Here is a 16,492-nt window from a genome sequence, read left to right on the forward strand (position 1 = left end):
AAGAGTGATTGGCTCTGTTTATTTGTGGATTAGTCACTGAAAAATTATTTTACAGAGATACAAAAAACTAAGATTAACTTATTGCCCTTCACTTTGACAGCATCGCACCCATTTGAAGAAAACAATTTTGAATATGAACCAAAAATTGAATACCTCCAGCCCAAAGAGGCATACACTCACATTGAATTTGTTGCATAAATATATGTAAAAATACGTCATGTATTGCGAATCAAAAGATTTTATATCTGATTTTTTTTCGAAGTATGTTCTTCCTTATTGAATTTATTGAACGTTCGAACGACAGTGACAACATTCCAATTAGCAAACACAACCATAAACTGGATTCAACCGATATAAAAAAAACTATCAATTGAAAATAATCCCGCTGTATGAATTCTTAAATGAGCTACTGCCACTTAATTAAATTCACGTGAAGGTCTTTATTACCGCCGCGCATGAAAAACCGTTTCCAATTGACATGGTTCGGCTTCGGGGTCAAAATTATTCAAACAGACAGAGAGAGACGGCGAACAAGCGCAAAAAGCCAATCTGCTTACAAGTAAAACAATTTGCGACAGTCAATTCCAATGGAGTGGCGACTACTCAACTCTTAGCCCGACTCGACTCGGCGAAATCCAAATCGGCAAACGTGAGTGAGGGTATGATGGCCAGGAAAGCCAGCTAAGAGGGGGTAATGTGGCGGATCCATATGAGCCGAGCGAACATGTGTCTCGAGATGTTAGATGAGAAGGTTTTTTATTGGAGATTAGTAGCAAGTGATGGACCACAGCTTAATGGACAGATATTGAATTTAAACTCTCAATTCAATTTTTCATTCTTTTGAAATCCAAAATCAATTTTTTATCTTAAAATTTAAGTTTTGATTTTCTTTGAAAAAAAAATTTAGAAAGAAAAAAAAACAAATTTTATCCATTTCTTAAGAGTAAACATTCTGAGTTGCACCTTCAGTGTACGCCCCATGGCCCCTCAAGTCGAATTGAATGGGGAGCAAACGTTAATAACATCGACTCAACTCATTCGCCACCGTGCTAAATCGATGTTCTTTGGGGTTTGCCGCCCCAGTACTACTTGCTACTACCAGCAGTAGGGCGTGTTGATGGCTTTCAGGTTAAACGAAGATTAACAATGTTTAAGAGAATAAGATGTTCACTGTCAACACCAGTCGACTTAGAAATTTTTTGGAATTTTATTTTGAGGAAATTTACATCACTGAATCAGTTTTTTAAGAGAATCTTAATGCTTTAGCTAAAATAAGTTCATTTTAATAATCAGGGTGGCCACAGAACCGGGAAAACCGAAACTCGGAATTAATAATTTTAATTTTATTTTTTCGAGTCAGAATTTAACAGATCCAAAAATTTTTGGGAATAAGAAATTTTGAAATTCAATCTGATTTTTCTTCAATTACTTCTAATTGAAAAACTCACAATTTTTACCGGAACTTAGAGAAGGTTGGCCAACGAACCGGGAAAACCGGGAAAAAAAACCTGAAATTTCAAATCGAAACCGGGAAAACCCTTAATGGAACATTTTTTCCCTCAGTAAACCTATTGAATTCTAAGTTTCGTTCATATCTTATGAAGAGAGTAATCACATTTATGTTTGTTACTCGGCGGCCCTATCGCTGAAACATCTCAAGATTATGAAATTTTATAGATGGATAGAACGTTAGAAGAAATGAAAGATGGTGAAAATGAGCGGATAGAATTTATTTAGAAGCATTGTCATCATAAATTTTTTTCACGAAAACGATATGAAATCAGATTTCAGCGCATATCTTTTAGTGCTCTGAAATGTTCCAGTTCTAAAATGTATTGAATTTTTTTTGTGAATTTATTTATTTTTGACTGTTTTTAACTGGGGTTAAAATTGATCAAAAATCACCATACTCAGTACACATTTTCAGCATAACCATACTTCATTCAAGTTTTTATTTCAATAATAGACTAACGGACTTATTTTGGACCAGCTACATATTTTGGACCACCTTGCAGCTTTTTTCCAATCTTTCGCTCATAAATCATGTTAATCAGAAAAATTTTGAACTAGTATAGTTAAAGCTACTTCTAATGATTCTAAACATATCTAAGATTCCATTTCACTATGCTGATAAGGTAAAGAAAATTGAAAATAAAGTTTTGATTTTTCACAGTTTAGCCAAATCAAGCCCATTTCAGAAGGAGGTGCCATTATTGGAATCAACTTCCAAGAAGTTTATTGCCTAGCTGTGATGAATTTAAAAACTACAAACATGTTCACAACTATAAAAAAACACTTGAAAAATAGTTTGCAAACTCCAAGAACCAAAAAAACTTGTTTTAATGGCAATTTGACCCATGTCAAAAATAGATCCTACTTCATTCTTTAGGGACTTGTTTTGGACCACCCAACATATCCTGAGTATTGAACTAGCTGTTAAATGATCACGATTTGAAAAGTATTATGCATACTGTTTCAATCGCTTATAATAAATACAATTTAAAATTTTGGCATTATTTAATCAATCAACTCGCTAAGTCCCAAACCCGCCTTTAGACGGGGTTCACTTAAATCGGCATAAAATCAAGCCAATCATTTTTTTAACTTGTTTTTTGGGCAATATGCTTTAAACAACAATGCTTTAATCTTACAATCTACATTAATGGAAACTGTTTGATAAGCAGTTGTCAAAAGCTACAGCTTAAAGAAGCTTAAAAACATTAAAAAAAACTGGGCATGCACCAATTTTTTTATAAAGTCATTATTTTTTATGCTTCATGAAAAATTATTGACAGTTTGGTCTAAAAATTACAACCATTCTTGATTGATTTTCGGGAAAAAAAACTTGGTTAGGTAAAAAAGACGAAATATAAACCCCGTCTAAATGAGGGATTGGAAAAAAACGACAACAAATCGACAAATATGTAACGAGTTTAATTTTTGTAACGGTTATAATCACCCTTATTCTTGTTTACGACGTATCTGTCGTTCGTTCGATCGGATACTTTCGATCGAATTCGAAAAAGGTATTCTTGTTTTCGTTCGAATGCGATACTTTCGATTTTGGTGTTACCAGATCAAGTTATAAATTTCGAAGAACAGAGAAATGTCAAAATAACAGCAATTGAATGTAAACAATGGTGTATTTTGTGAACTCCCGTCGAATTCAGCAGCTCCTGAGAAAAAAACAATTATGCCGGACGAGCGGAACCGGGTGCCCCGAAATACCAGTCCGCGGATAAAGTGCTGGAGTTGGCCGGAAACGCCGCACTTGGCCTCAAGAAATCCAACATCATCCCTTTTCATCTGAAGTTGGCCGGAAATGAACAACCTTCTGGAGGGATAGATCGGATCGGATAGACAAGGATAACGCACGGGTCTGCCATGGTAAAAATTCGTTTTAACAGCAGCAGCAGCCGCAACCGTTGAAGATTCGGACTGTTTCGATTGCGTTCAACGATCCGGAGCCGATAGTGGAAACGCAATCACTGCTGCTTCTTCGAAGCTTTCCCGCCGGAGGAGAAAGAAGTTCCAGAACTACATAAAAGCTGAATGACGCTGAACTCCGATTTAAAAGTTTGGAAAAAAAACATTAAAATTTTGTAATAAAAATAAAATGGTTTATTAGAATCAAGGAAACTCCATAATTTTTATTTCTTTGAGCCACAACCGTTTTTAATTTCACGAATGCCCCATCAAACTTCGGTTTGTTTACCCAAGTAGAAATAAGATCGGCCGTATAAATTTCATCAACAAAGATTTCAGCAACATTTTTCATAAGAACAACCTGGAACAAAAATGCTTTTTTATTTGATTTTTTTTTGGCTGTCTTATTTCCTCCAATGTTACGATTTCCTGTCCCGATTTTTCTGGTAAAAGGGCTCTTTTGTTTTAAACGCCTGCCGTTCGCAGCATGAGACTTGCGTTTGTCATGCGGAAGGAAAAATACGTTCGATCGAAAACGAGAATGCGAAAATTCGTTCGAACGAACCCGACGAACGATGTTCGAAAAATCGAACTGTTCTAATACGTTCGAACGAAAACAAGAATACGAATTGGGGAAACTTTCGAACGAATGTCATTCGATCGAAAACGAGAATAAGGGTGAATATCTTAATTTTATAGTAGAACAATTTTCACAAAAAATATGTTCAACTAAAGCTATGAGATGAAAGTGAAAGTGAAAAAGAACTAAAAATCTAGTTTTCCAGCCTCTGTGGTTATGCAATTTTTGAAAAAAAAATCCAAAAATACACTTCAACGATATTTTTTTAAAAGCAAAAATTTATTTCAAAGATAAATTAAACTTTGTGAATTTTTCAGTGAAAAAATACTTTTAGATGGTTAAAAAGATCGAATAATTCTCGCACATTCTTATCTCGTTAGAATCTGTGTATTCTATAGAACCGAAGCAAAACCAAATCCACTAAGGTTTTGGAAGTCAAAATGGAGAAATTGATGTCACGAAGTTGATGGTGTCAGACTTTCTCAACTTATCATTGGGTTGGTTGAAGAAGATTGCGTTCTAAAAATTGATCCTAAAGATAAGCCAACTTGCCAGTATTTAACACTGCATAACAAATTTCGTCGAGATTGCAGTGTGCTGCCGGGATTTTCAATACATTTGAAACACATTATATAACAGAGGAGTTTTTCGAAAATAATTGTTTTAAAGCATAAGAAGTTTTAGAAAAAGAGGTTGTGGAAAGTAATATTCAACAAGCTAGTTTACCTCAATAAAGGCTGGGGGAAAGTTGAAGAAAGTTAGTTCAGGAATCAATTAACGTGAAAAAACTAAACTTGACTACAAGAATGACAAAGGAAAAGATTAACTGAATTATTCGCGAAATTGTGCATCAATCGCTGTCGAAAATATATCAAAATTAAGAAAAAATAAAACTTATTTAGTTCAAGGGTGGTCCAAAATAGGTCCAGAGGGTGGTACAAAATAGAAACCTGGTGGTCCAAAATACCGCTAAGAGTAATGATGGAAGAAACGAATTTTAAGGCTTAAATCTTGTTATATTGCAACACACGACGATATGTTTCGATTGAAAATGCCTTGATCTTCATAATGAACGGATAAAGCAGTCAAAATTGTAACATGTTCTTTTTGAATTCATAAAACAGCATAGCCACTTCCCAAAGCGGTCCAAAATAGGTCCGTTACCCTACACGTTTACAAAAAAGTAATCTGATTGAATCAAAATTTTCTGGTTTGTCTAACATGTCATACACTAACAAAAAATTTGTCCAAAATGAAAAATGAAATATTTGACAAGTGTCAAAAGGGCGATGAACTTATCTCTCATATGGTTCAAATATTATTTTTACACATAAAATCATATCAATTGGAATAGAATTTAGCGGATTCGGTTCTCAAAAAAAAAAAAATTAGAATATCAATCAGTAGCAATCAACCGGAGCTAAGCATTAGAAATATAAATTAAAATTCGAATTTTGAATCCAAACTTAAAGATAAGTTTTGACTAAAAAATCCGTAATTCACCCGAAATTAATCGTTGATGATTATATTTCAAAGTTCAGAATTCAGAAATTTGAGCTCAACAGTCAAATTCTGTATGCGATACAAAAAAAAATTTAAATTCGAAAATCATCGTTTTAAGTCAATCGAAAAAGATTTGACCAAATTATCAAAAAAAATCTGAGTTTTGCATCTGATGTAGATTGAGATATGAACAATCGATTGGTGTAAGCACTTAACTCAAAATTGATGATTTTGGCACCTCATCTTTCTGATTCTAAAGGCATCAATTATTTTCTTAATCCTTTGCATTTAAACCTGCTTGAATTATTTTCTGTAGAAATCCCAACAAACATCATCGTTATCTGAATAACCTTACATTTAACATTAAAAAATGTCTTATTTTGGTTAAAAAATCCTAACAAACATATGCATTTGTGTATTCTAAAACTGGGGAGCTCATAAAATCTCGATCGAAAAAACAGGGAAAAACGGGAATTTGAAAATCGAAACTCGCTGGCCACCCTGTTAGAGTGCAAAACTGTCTCTAAAAATGAAATTAAAATTCAACAAGTCACTTAAAATTTGTTCATCTACCGCATGTCATCAAAATTATTTTAAAAAAATCAATAATACAAGTAAATCAATGCTAAATTTTGAGCTTAGATAGAACTGTTTTTGCAAACTTTGCAAAAATAATTCTAAAAGTCATCTTTTCGTACGGTACTGTGCCTTTTTTGTAGCTTCAACAAACAGGAAACTTTCTGTCATCAAATGAACTATTTGTGGGAAAGATTTAGATGGTCTGAAACTACTTTTTTCACTTTTTTTTATTCACATACGTTGTCTTCATTTAAATTTAAAATTCCAATTTTTAAAGCTCGAGTCTGTTACGATTTCTTTAGAAAAATTACGAAAATTTTGAAAATTACGAATGTACATACATTTCTTATCAGAATCGTGGCAAAAAATTGAAGAAAATTAAAAAAATTCAAGTGAAAATTTATTCGAAATAGCTATAGGAATTTTAAGCACTACTGTAAAGCTTTGTAATGAGAGTGTGTTTATGTAGATTGAAAGCAATAGTTTAAATCTTAAAATACACTGTATCTCCCTCACGATATATATTCGTGTTTCGAGAAGTTTTTTCGAGTTAAGTTTTTCGAGTAAAGTATTACTTAAAAGTATATGTAAAAATTAATGAACCCTCCAAAAAATTTCTCCAATCTCATCAAAAAGTTACGTTTTGCTTCTTCGGAAGATTTACACAAACATCAGAAAATTTTTGATGTTTTGAAATTTAAAATATTTTATGTATGGGTTATAAATTTTTTGAATTTTTTGACAGTTTTTTTAGCAAAGTTGTAGATAAAATTAACTACTACTAAAATGTAGAATTAATTTATTGGAAAAAAAAACTTAAGCTGGGGTCTCGAAATCACAAAAAAACTCAAAAATTTCAAAGTTTTCGGTAGTTTCTTCGATATTTTAGAATATTTGAACCAAAAGATGAAGTCCATATGACATTGTTTTTTTAAAAAAGACATAAAACATATTTAAAAAAATGTGGATGAATTCCTGCAATAAAATACTGTTATGTGATTTGTTTGAGAAAACTTATATACACATAAGCTTTCATTCGTAAAATTAGGTAAACTGATATAAAAAAAAACCAAAAAAAAAAATTTATTTATACCTTTTTTGCCTATGAGCTTAAATTCTCAACTTTTGTTTTTTGATTCTTAAGTTATTTATATTTAGATTAATACGAAAAAGTCTTTAAATTTTCAGGAGAGTATTAATAGAATTCCACAATAGACACCAAAGAGTCTCAAGAGAGCCTCGAAAGAGTCTTAATTTATGTCTCTAAAGAGTGTGAATTTGGTTGAAAACAACATTAAAAAATTTAAAAGATAGTCGAAGAAATCTCCAAAGAACGGGCTCACATGAATTTCAATATTCTTTGGGAAAGTCCCAAAGAGTCTCAAAAATTCTTAAAAGAGTCTCAGAACAGTCGTAAAAGTGCTTCAAAATACCTTCAAGTGTCTCCAGAGTCCTGAAAAAAGAAAACTGTAAAGAGAAGAACTGTAAAAGTCTCAGAAGAATTTCGAAACAGGCCTGACAATAGTCATAAAAATATCGAAACAATTTTAAAAAAAAATTAAGAGAGTCTCTAAATTGTCTTTTAGAGTCTCAAAAGAGTCTGAAAATAGCTTTATTTATAACAAGCTCATAAGTGTCAAATAAAGTCAAAATCATCTCAAAAAGTCTCATAAAGGGCTTCAGAGTGCCTCGAAAATCCCTCAGAGATGCTCAACCAGTCCTAAAAAAGTTTTAGATCAATTTAAAAGCAGTCTGAGACCAATCTCATGAGTCCTGAAACAGCGTCTAATGACTTTGCAAAGAGCGTTTTAGGTTGTTCTGAAAACAGCCTACAAAGTCATCCAAAACAGCCCTGTAGTTATAATTTCTAGAATACGAAAAAAACTAAAAGCCAAAAGAATTTGTTTTCTCGACTTAAAGAATACAGAAAACTATAACAAAATCGACACGCCTCGCGCTTCCAAGCTAACGATTTGCTCGGTCCGAAGGCACATTCAACACACTAATCGGCCATACACACAAAAAAAAAGCATAGTAAAATTACTAGATCCGTGGTTTAAATGAACAACACGCAACCATATTTTTGAGTCAATAATGTTTTGTTTTTGATATTACCATGCACATAGTAATTTTACTTTGTGTTAATTTTGGCTGCGCGTAGTAAATTCGACTGCGTTTTAGTAAAACTGTCAATGAAACGATGCATTGTTTTACTTTGTACCTAGTAAAATTGATATGTTTCATGATGAAACTAGTATGTGTTATGATAAAGATTAGTATGCGTGAGGAGTTTGATTTAAAAAGTAAAATTACTATGTATATTTGTTAGTTTATTTGCATGCATGTGTAAAAACATTATTTAAAACATTAAAATTCACACTTCCGACACACGTCGGTCAATGTCAGTGTGTTCTCTCGATGATCTGGAAAGAATTTCAAAGTTATGAAACTTGAAAGCAGCTCAAAATATGTTTGTTTACTCACGGGTTTGATGATTGATGATCCTTCATTAGTACAAACAACAAGAATGTTTACCATGGTAAAATTATCATACGCACTTATGTTTTTGAGTCAATAATGTTTTGTTCTCAAAAGTACCATGTGCGTAGTATTTTGTTGATATGAATTGGTGCCACAATGTCTAAATTACTATGTGGACGCTAGTTGTAATAGAAATTATGAAGAAATCATCATGACCATAGTATTTTCGACAACAAACATTGACAGTTATCGAAAATTACCAGGTACATAGTAATTTCAATAATGTTTCATGTGCACTTTTACAAAATTGATGTTATAATTTGCGTGGTTGAAAATACTATAACGCAGAAATGGTAAAATTATCATGACGACGTCTTTGGAATAGCAACGCAATTTTTTTCCGTGTATGACTAAGTGTGAAAAGAGACACGGCCACGCTAAAGTGGCAACTTATTATTGATTATACAGCTAATTTGTTGAAAAGTGCGCAACCAAGCGTGTGGTTTGTGTTTAACTGCTCTGCAGCTAGGTGTAGATGCTTGTGTTTTTTGTTTTGTGGTGCTGCTTTTCGGACTCTCAGCTCAGCAGTGGTGGAGCCAAACATACTTAAACGAACGAGCGAAAGAAACCCGCATTATTGGAGGAGATTGGAGGAGCGTTTGTGGTAAAAAGTGGTGGGTCGCTGTTGATGATCGCGCTCGGCTGCTACTGACTAGGGAGGGAGGCAGGATTCTCTTGGCACCTTGAAGGGTTTTGTTTTTTTTTTCAATCTTCAAGTAAGACCGAATGATGATGCTATAACGCTGCTGCTGCTTAATGGAGTGCCCACGGTTATTGAAAGAGTGCAGCAGCAGTAGCAAAAGGAATGGGTTGATAGACAGAAACCGCTCGCTGCCTCATTTGTCGCCACTGTATTACGGTTTCGATTCCCCGCGGTGATTAGTATCTCTCTGTACTTTTTCGTCGGGTTACGGTTGTCATTTGAGGCCCCGGTCAACAATACCTTTGCTCTGGTGGGATTAGTACCTTTGAGGAAATTGTTCAAACGAACCGAAAGCATCGATGAATTGGATTTGTTTGAGTATCTTCTTAGCTGTTTAATAGTTTTTTTACACCATTCTTATTAATTTTGATTTGAAAGATGTTGTTTTTTTATGAGACCTGATACTTCAGACATAAGAACTGACATGTTTGAGCTTAAACCTGTGAAATTTGACAAAGGCAGAATGCATTATATATAAAACATCTGACTTACGACATGAGACATAGAAATGAGACATCGGACATCAGATATCAGACATCAGACGTCAGACGTCGGACGTCAGACATCAGGCATAAGACATAAGATATCAGACGTCAGACATCAAACATCAAACATAAGACATCAGACGTCAGACATCAGAAATATGACATCAGAAATATGACATCAGACGTCATACGTCGGACGTCAGACATAAGACATCAGACATCAGACATCAAACATAAGATATCAGACGTCAGACGTAAGACCTAAGACATAAGACATCAGAAGACATAAGACATCAGACATATGAGATGACATAAGGTATAATATATAGAAATAAGACATCAGACATATGACATGACATAGGGCATAATATATAGAAATAAAACATAAGATACAAACATAAGACCTCACACATAGGACATCAGATATAAGACATATAACGTAAGACATAAGACATCAGATATAAGACAATAGACATCATGCATAAGACATCAGACATATGACATCAGACATAAGACATCATACATAAGACATCATACATAAGACATCAGACATCAGATGTCGGACGTCAGGCATAAGACATCAGATATCAAACATAAGACATAAGACATCAGACGTCAGACGTAAGACATTCGACATAAGACATACGATATCAGACATCATACATAAGACATCAGACATATGACATGTGACATAAGACAAAAGATACAGAAATAAGTCATAAGCCATCATACATAAGACATCAGACATCAGGCATTATCATCAGACATCAAAGCATAAGACATAAGACATCAGACATCAGATATAAGACATCAGACATCAGGCATAAGAAATCAGACATTAGACATCAGACATCACACATAAGACATAATACATATAAATAAGACATATGACATCATACATAAGACATATGACATAAGACGTAAGACATCAGACATAAGACATCAGACATAAGACATCAGACATAAGACATCAGACATAAGACATCAGACATTAGACATAAGACATCAGACGTCAGACATCCGGCATAAGACATCAGACATCAAACATAAGACATCAGACGTCAAACATAAGACATCAGAAGACATAAGACATCAGACATATGACATGACATAAGACATAAGATATAGAAATAAGACATAAGACATCATACATAAGACATCAGACATCAGACATAGGAAATCAGATATAAGACATATGACGTAAGACATAAGACATCAAACATAAGACAATAGACATCAGGCATAAAACATCAGGCATAAGACATCAGACATCAGACATAAGACATCAGATGTCAGATGTCGGACGTCAGACATCAGACATAAGACATCAGACGTCAGACAACAGATGTCAAATATCTATATATATAAAAAGCAATTATCTGTATGTTTGTTTGTTTGTTTGTTTGTTTGTTTGTTTGTTTGTCCTCTATAGACTCAGCCGTCTTAAGAGCTAGAGATCTGAAATTTGGCATGGATGCTCATTAGGACCAGGAATGATGAAAAATGTTATAGATTTTTGGACGACCCCTTCCGAAGGGGGTCGTCCATACAAGACAAATATTGTTTTCGCGTTATTGACGTTATTTTCCGTCGGATTGTGATGGAAATTTGCACATGAGTGTTTTGAGAGACGAACAATCGATTACAGTTATCAAATTTAGGGTCAGAGGTCGGCCAAAGGGGTCGTCTATGTTCACTGATTAATGTTTTTGCGATATTGGCGTTATTATAGATCGTATTGTGATGAAAATTAGCACATGAGTGTTTTGAGGGACGAGCAATCGAATTCAAGTTTCAAATTGCGGATCAGAAGTCGGCTGAAGGAGTCGTCCATACCCAACTTTAATGTTTTTGCGATTTTGACGTTATTCTACATTGGATTGAGATGAAAATTTCCGCATAGAAGTTTTGAGGGACGCTCTATGGCTTTCAGGTTTCAAATCTTGACTCAGGGGTCGGCAAAAGTAGTTATTATCTGTTCACTGTTTTTACGATATTTTCTTGATTGAGCATAGAATTGTAATGAAAATTGACACAAGGGAGTTTAACCGAAAAGATAATTGATTTCAGGTGTCAAGTTTTGAATCGTGGTCAAAAAAAGGCCGTCCATGTTAATTGCTCACTGTTTTCGCGATATTGTCGTGATCATGCATCGGATTGAGATGAAAATGTTCAGATGAGGGTTATAAACTATGAGCGATTGACTCCAGGTAGCATGTTCCGTGTAAAGGGTCGGCGAAAGGGGCGTCTATATTCACTGTTCACTGTTCCTGACGTTATTTTACATATAATTTGAAAAGAAAAAATGGCACAAGGGAGTTTTGAGAAACGTAAAATTGGTTTCAATTATCGAATTTCGGGCCATAGGGAAGAAAAAGAGGGTTTCATTTAAAGTTCAGTGTTTTGTGCAATAATTTTTTTAAATGATACCAATTTAAGTGTGAAGGTCAAGCAAAAGAGTCGTGCACATAAACAAATAGCACATGTTTCTACCATAATGTCAAGATTTTGCAACCAATTGAGAAGAAAACACTCTCACATAAATTTTAATAAAAAGCCAATAAACCGTTTAATTTGAATTTCAAGCAATAGTAACAGTAGCGACTTTAAACACTGTTGAATTTTTTCCCCAAAATTGTCGAAAGAATGTTTCGAATTCATTTTCTAAACTCATTTTGACGTACCAATGATTTAAAGCGAAACGAAGTTCGTACGGGATCAGCTAGTAAGACATAAAACATCAGACGTCAGGCATAAGACATAAGACATCAGACATATGACATGTGACATAAGACATAAGATACAGAAACAAGACATAAGCCATCATTCATAAGACATCAGACATCATACATAAAACATCAGATATCAGGCATTATCATCAGACATCATGGCATAAGACACAAGACATCAGACATCAGATATAATACATCAGACATCAGCATAAGACATCAGGCATAAGACATAAGACATCAGACATAAGACATAAGACATATGACATATGACATAAAACATATGACATCATACATAAGACATACGACATAAGACATCAGACGTCAGACGTCACACGTTAGACTTCAGACATCAGACATATGCCATAAGACATAAGACATCAGACATCTTAAAAAATCGAGCAAACGACATTTTAAAGTATTATAGGCCGTTTCATAAAAAGATGGCTTAGAGTTTCAAGTTATTTGAAGAAAAGCATTTTTAAAATACACTTCATAGCTTTTAGAATTCCATATATCCACAATAAAAGTCTACATTTTTCTTATGAAACCATGTCAACTTAATATTGTTAGAAATATTCAAATTTTTTTTTCGATGCAATAAGGTTAAGCCGATTTTTTTTGTTTTAAAATTTTAACAAGACTAATGATTCCTTTTTCTTCGTTTTTCAGAACAACTCTACCGCCGACAAACCTTCCCAGGATTTCTAGAACCCTACCGATCCTCCTTCCTTGTATCCCTCGACCGGAAGTTCTCCAAAAAAACCTTCACCCTGGCTACCCGATCGGTCATCGGTCAGCATCGGCGACCTTCACCAGTATCTGCTCGGGGGACCATTCCAAGGTGGATCAACGGAAGCAGCGGAAGTGGCGGGCTCGGACAGCAGCCGGCGGGGCTTACCAGTTCGATCGTGAGGGGCTGCTAATATGGCCACACCGCCAACCGAGGGAGAAATTAGAGTGGGTCCCGGCCATCAGGTAACCGATATCTATGTACGTAAGTCCAATCTGTCCGCAAAACTCTACTGAAATCAATCAAAGCTCAATGCGCGATGTTTGTCTCTGGATTTCTCTGAGGCGTGTTTCGTGAAGTGTAAGATTAGAGATTGATCTATCAGGTTTAAAATCGCGAATGAAGTAGTTGAGATGATTTTTAGTTTTTGAGTATTTTAGTTCCCGATGAGAGAGTTAGAATATTAATCTTTTTTTTAACTTAGTTTTTTTTTATTTGAACTTTGATCGAAGAAATGATAGCCTTGTTAGTTTTAAGGTCCAGAAATATGACGTTATTATATTTTCTCTTCCTTTTCTTGTGAATTTTTATGAAGATCTTCTCCCAACATTCAAGTAAAATAGGTTTCAAACGCCAAATCGAATGCGAGATATGATGAACTACATCTGCCCCAAAAATGGTTGACCTTCCCCCGTTTCCTAATTCTAAATTTGTTTGCTCAACCGATTGAAACCGATTGGGAACTTCAAACTTCCTAAATTACATTCTAACAACCGCTTTTTCCGCACTCACCGCAACGATCGTCCGCCCGCCCAGAAGAACGGACATAAACTCACAAAACACCACCAGCAGTGGTAAAACTGTGTTCGATTGAATCGACTCGAACTAATTAAGAGAACCGTTAAACTTGTGGAATCTCATTTTCGACAAATTCTTACGCGGTCATTTTCCGTTTCCCACAAAGCGGGAGCATCTACACTCTGTGTCTGTTGTACTATGTAGTACCTATTGAATGACTGGCTTTCGAGTGTTCTTCCCAGTGGGAGTTTTCGCGAGTCATGGTTAGAATGATTCAAATTTCTGAATTTGTGAAGATTATGTTTCAATAAAATGTGAAAAAAACACCACACTCCGATGGGATTTGATTCCAAATCTTCCAACAAGGATGGCAAATCTTACCATAATTATTGCCAACCTGGCCTTAATCTTAGTACTCTTAAAAAAAAAGTCGGTTAATAAGTGGTAATTTTATCTGGGATAGAATAAGAACGTTTCAAATAGCTTTCAATGCTGAACTCATCTACTGCGACACCTCGCGGATTCTCGACCTTTAAGAAAGTTACTCGCGCGCGTTAAGCAGTGAGAAATGCTCAATGAGATGAAAATTGATTTAAAAACCAAACATGTGCCGCCAGCCCAGCGCAGCCCAGGCCAGGCGCGAGAAAGGAATGAAACTAAATCACTGGTTCCCGCATTTCTTGTTGTGCGTTTCATTGAAAGAAAAGGAAAACGCAACAACGGACAGCAGCATGTATATTTTTTCCCCGTGTCGGACCATTACCGGGATGCTTTTCATTACTTATCGGCTAATTATACACTGTGAAAAATTTCAACAATTTGAAATTAATTACGGGCTGCGCTAAATTGTCGAGGCCGCCGACAGGAGCAATAAATTTCCCGATCTTCCCGAATAGAGCAACAAAAACAATCACGGCCGGAAAGCAACGAGTTACCGCAAGGCAATGAGGAACCTTGCAGTCGTAAGTTGTTTTTTTTCAGCTTGATTGGGCAATTGGGAAGAAAATTTGGTGTGATTGTATTGCTGATGTAGTCTTCTAGAGTTTTGTGTTGAAAAAAAGGCCGTTTTTTTGGTTAAGTAGTAGGCAAAATAAATTAGAGCAGTGGAGAACGCTTATGAACGACACTCTCCTGACGGTTGAAAATCTTGATCCTACTCATACCGTCAGAAGAAGCTTTGGTTGTTAAGCCTAGTCCACACTAGGAGACGGTTCGTCTCGAGACGGTCTCAGCGTCTCCCATTTCATTCGGGAGATACTGATACCGTCACAGGTTTCGAACAACAACAACATACAACAAAGTTCGTCTCATAACAAAAATCACAGTTCATGCTGCCTAGTGTGGACTAGGCTTTACCTTACTACGGAACTCTCAATGTCCCAATCTTTGGCATGGCTAGCCAGAAATCGTCTCCTTTTTAAATATTGTCGTTCATATCACACGAGTTCAAAGTCATTTGTTCTAGACTTCATCTTCGCGAAGACTATCGTTCGTTAGACGCTGACATGACCAACGAAAAGATCTTGAATGATGAACTTGGAGAAGATGGAACTACCATCAATCTCATTTAGTCATAACGATGTGCATGTTTCATGATAGCCTGATGACCTACATCTCGAGGTTAACTTACGTGAGTTTTGGTGACCCTACCGTTGAACTCTTTACGCATGTTTAACTTCGACAAGGCCGGCACTTTGCTCATCTTTCACTTCTTACCAATTTTTTTTCCGAGATAGTATTAAATTTGTTGTTTTTGTTACACGCTCCGAATTTTAAACACAAAACTAATTGGTTTTGGTTCAAAACAGCACTTCAGTGGCAGCCCTCAACTTTGATTCCAACTGGCCAATCTCAAAACTATGTTCTGACTGGCCGAACTACAATTTGAACTTTGGTAGCTAAATGCAGTTTAGCAGCCGAGTTCAAAATTAAATTCAAAGGGAAGCGGAAAAGGGAACACAAGGGAACTTTTAGATAACTCAGGCTTCCTTCAAGTCTCAGGGGTTCCGATAGGGTTGCATGAATAGCAAACCGTGAGGACCTTACTTCGCCGAATTCGTGAAGCTCGAGGTTAATAATCTAATTTATTTATCAGATTCTAGGCTTCAGCCTTTGATCCTAACTAGTAAATAACGACATATCTGTGATAAAAACATCTTAAGACTATTTTGTATTATACTGGGATTCGGATAAGCCCAACCTAAATAGAGACAATAGTGTAAGGATTATCTAGCTCGTTACAAATCCAGCTTACCAATCCGTACATAGAATTCGCGTTGGCTAAGACTTGTTCAACATGATTCGAAAAACTGAGTTCTTCATCTAACTCGACTCCCAGATCTTTCACTTAGGATTTGTTACAGCTGTTCTTGAAACAATATTCGTGCACAATATTACTTACTTCGCGAGAAAAGG

At 35.3% G+C, this 16,492-nt stretch overlaps 1 protein-coding gene across 8 annotated transcripts in view; it reads left to right on the plus strand.

The window, feature by feature from the left end:
- LOC129757090 (arginine-glutamic acid dipeptide repeats protein) overlaps positions 1-16,492 on the plus strand; it is a 123,467-nt gene that overhangs the window by 78,519 nt on the left and 28,456 nt on the right. For 7 of the 8 annotated variants that reach the window (XM_055754211.1, XM_055754212.1, XM_055754214.1 and 4 more), the window contains exon 4: positions 13,219-13,539. In XM_055754211.1, coding sequence (XP_055610186.1) covers positions 13,474-13,539 — 66 coding nt within the window. In that variant the 5' untranslated portion in view covers positions 13,219-13,473. The remainder of the gene's footprint in view (positions 1-13,218; positions 13,540-16,492) is intronic. The other variant, XM_055754213.1, reaches the window with a different exon arrangement.

This window comes from Uranotaenia lowii, chromosome 3, assembly GCF_029784155.1.
Source record: "Uranotaenia lowii strain MFRU-FL chromosome 3, ASM2978415v1, whole genome shotgun sequence".
In the NCBI taxonomy this organism is placed as follows: domain Eukaryota; kingdom Metazoa; phylum Arthropoda; class Insecta; order Diptera; family Culicidae; genus Uranotaenia; species Uranotaenia lowii.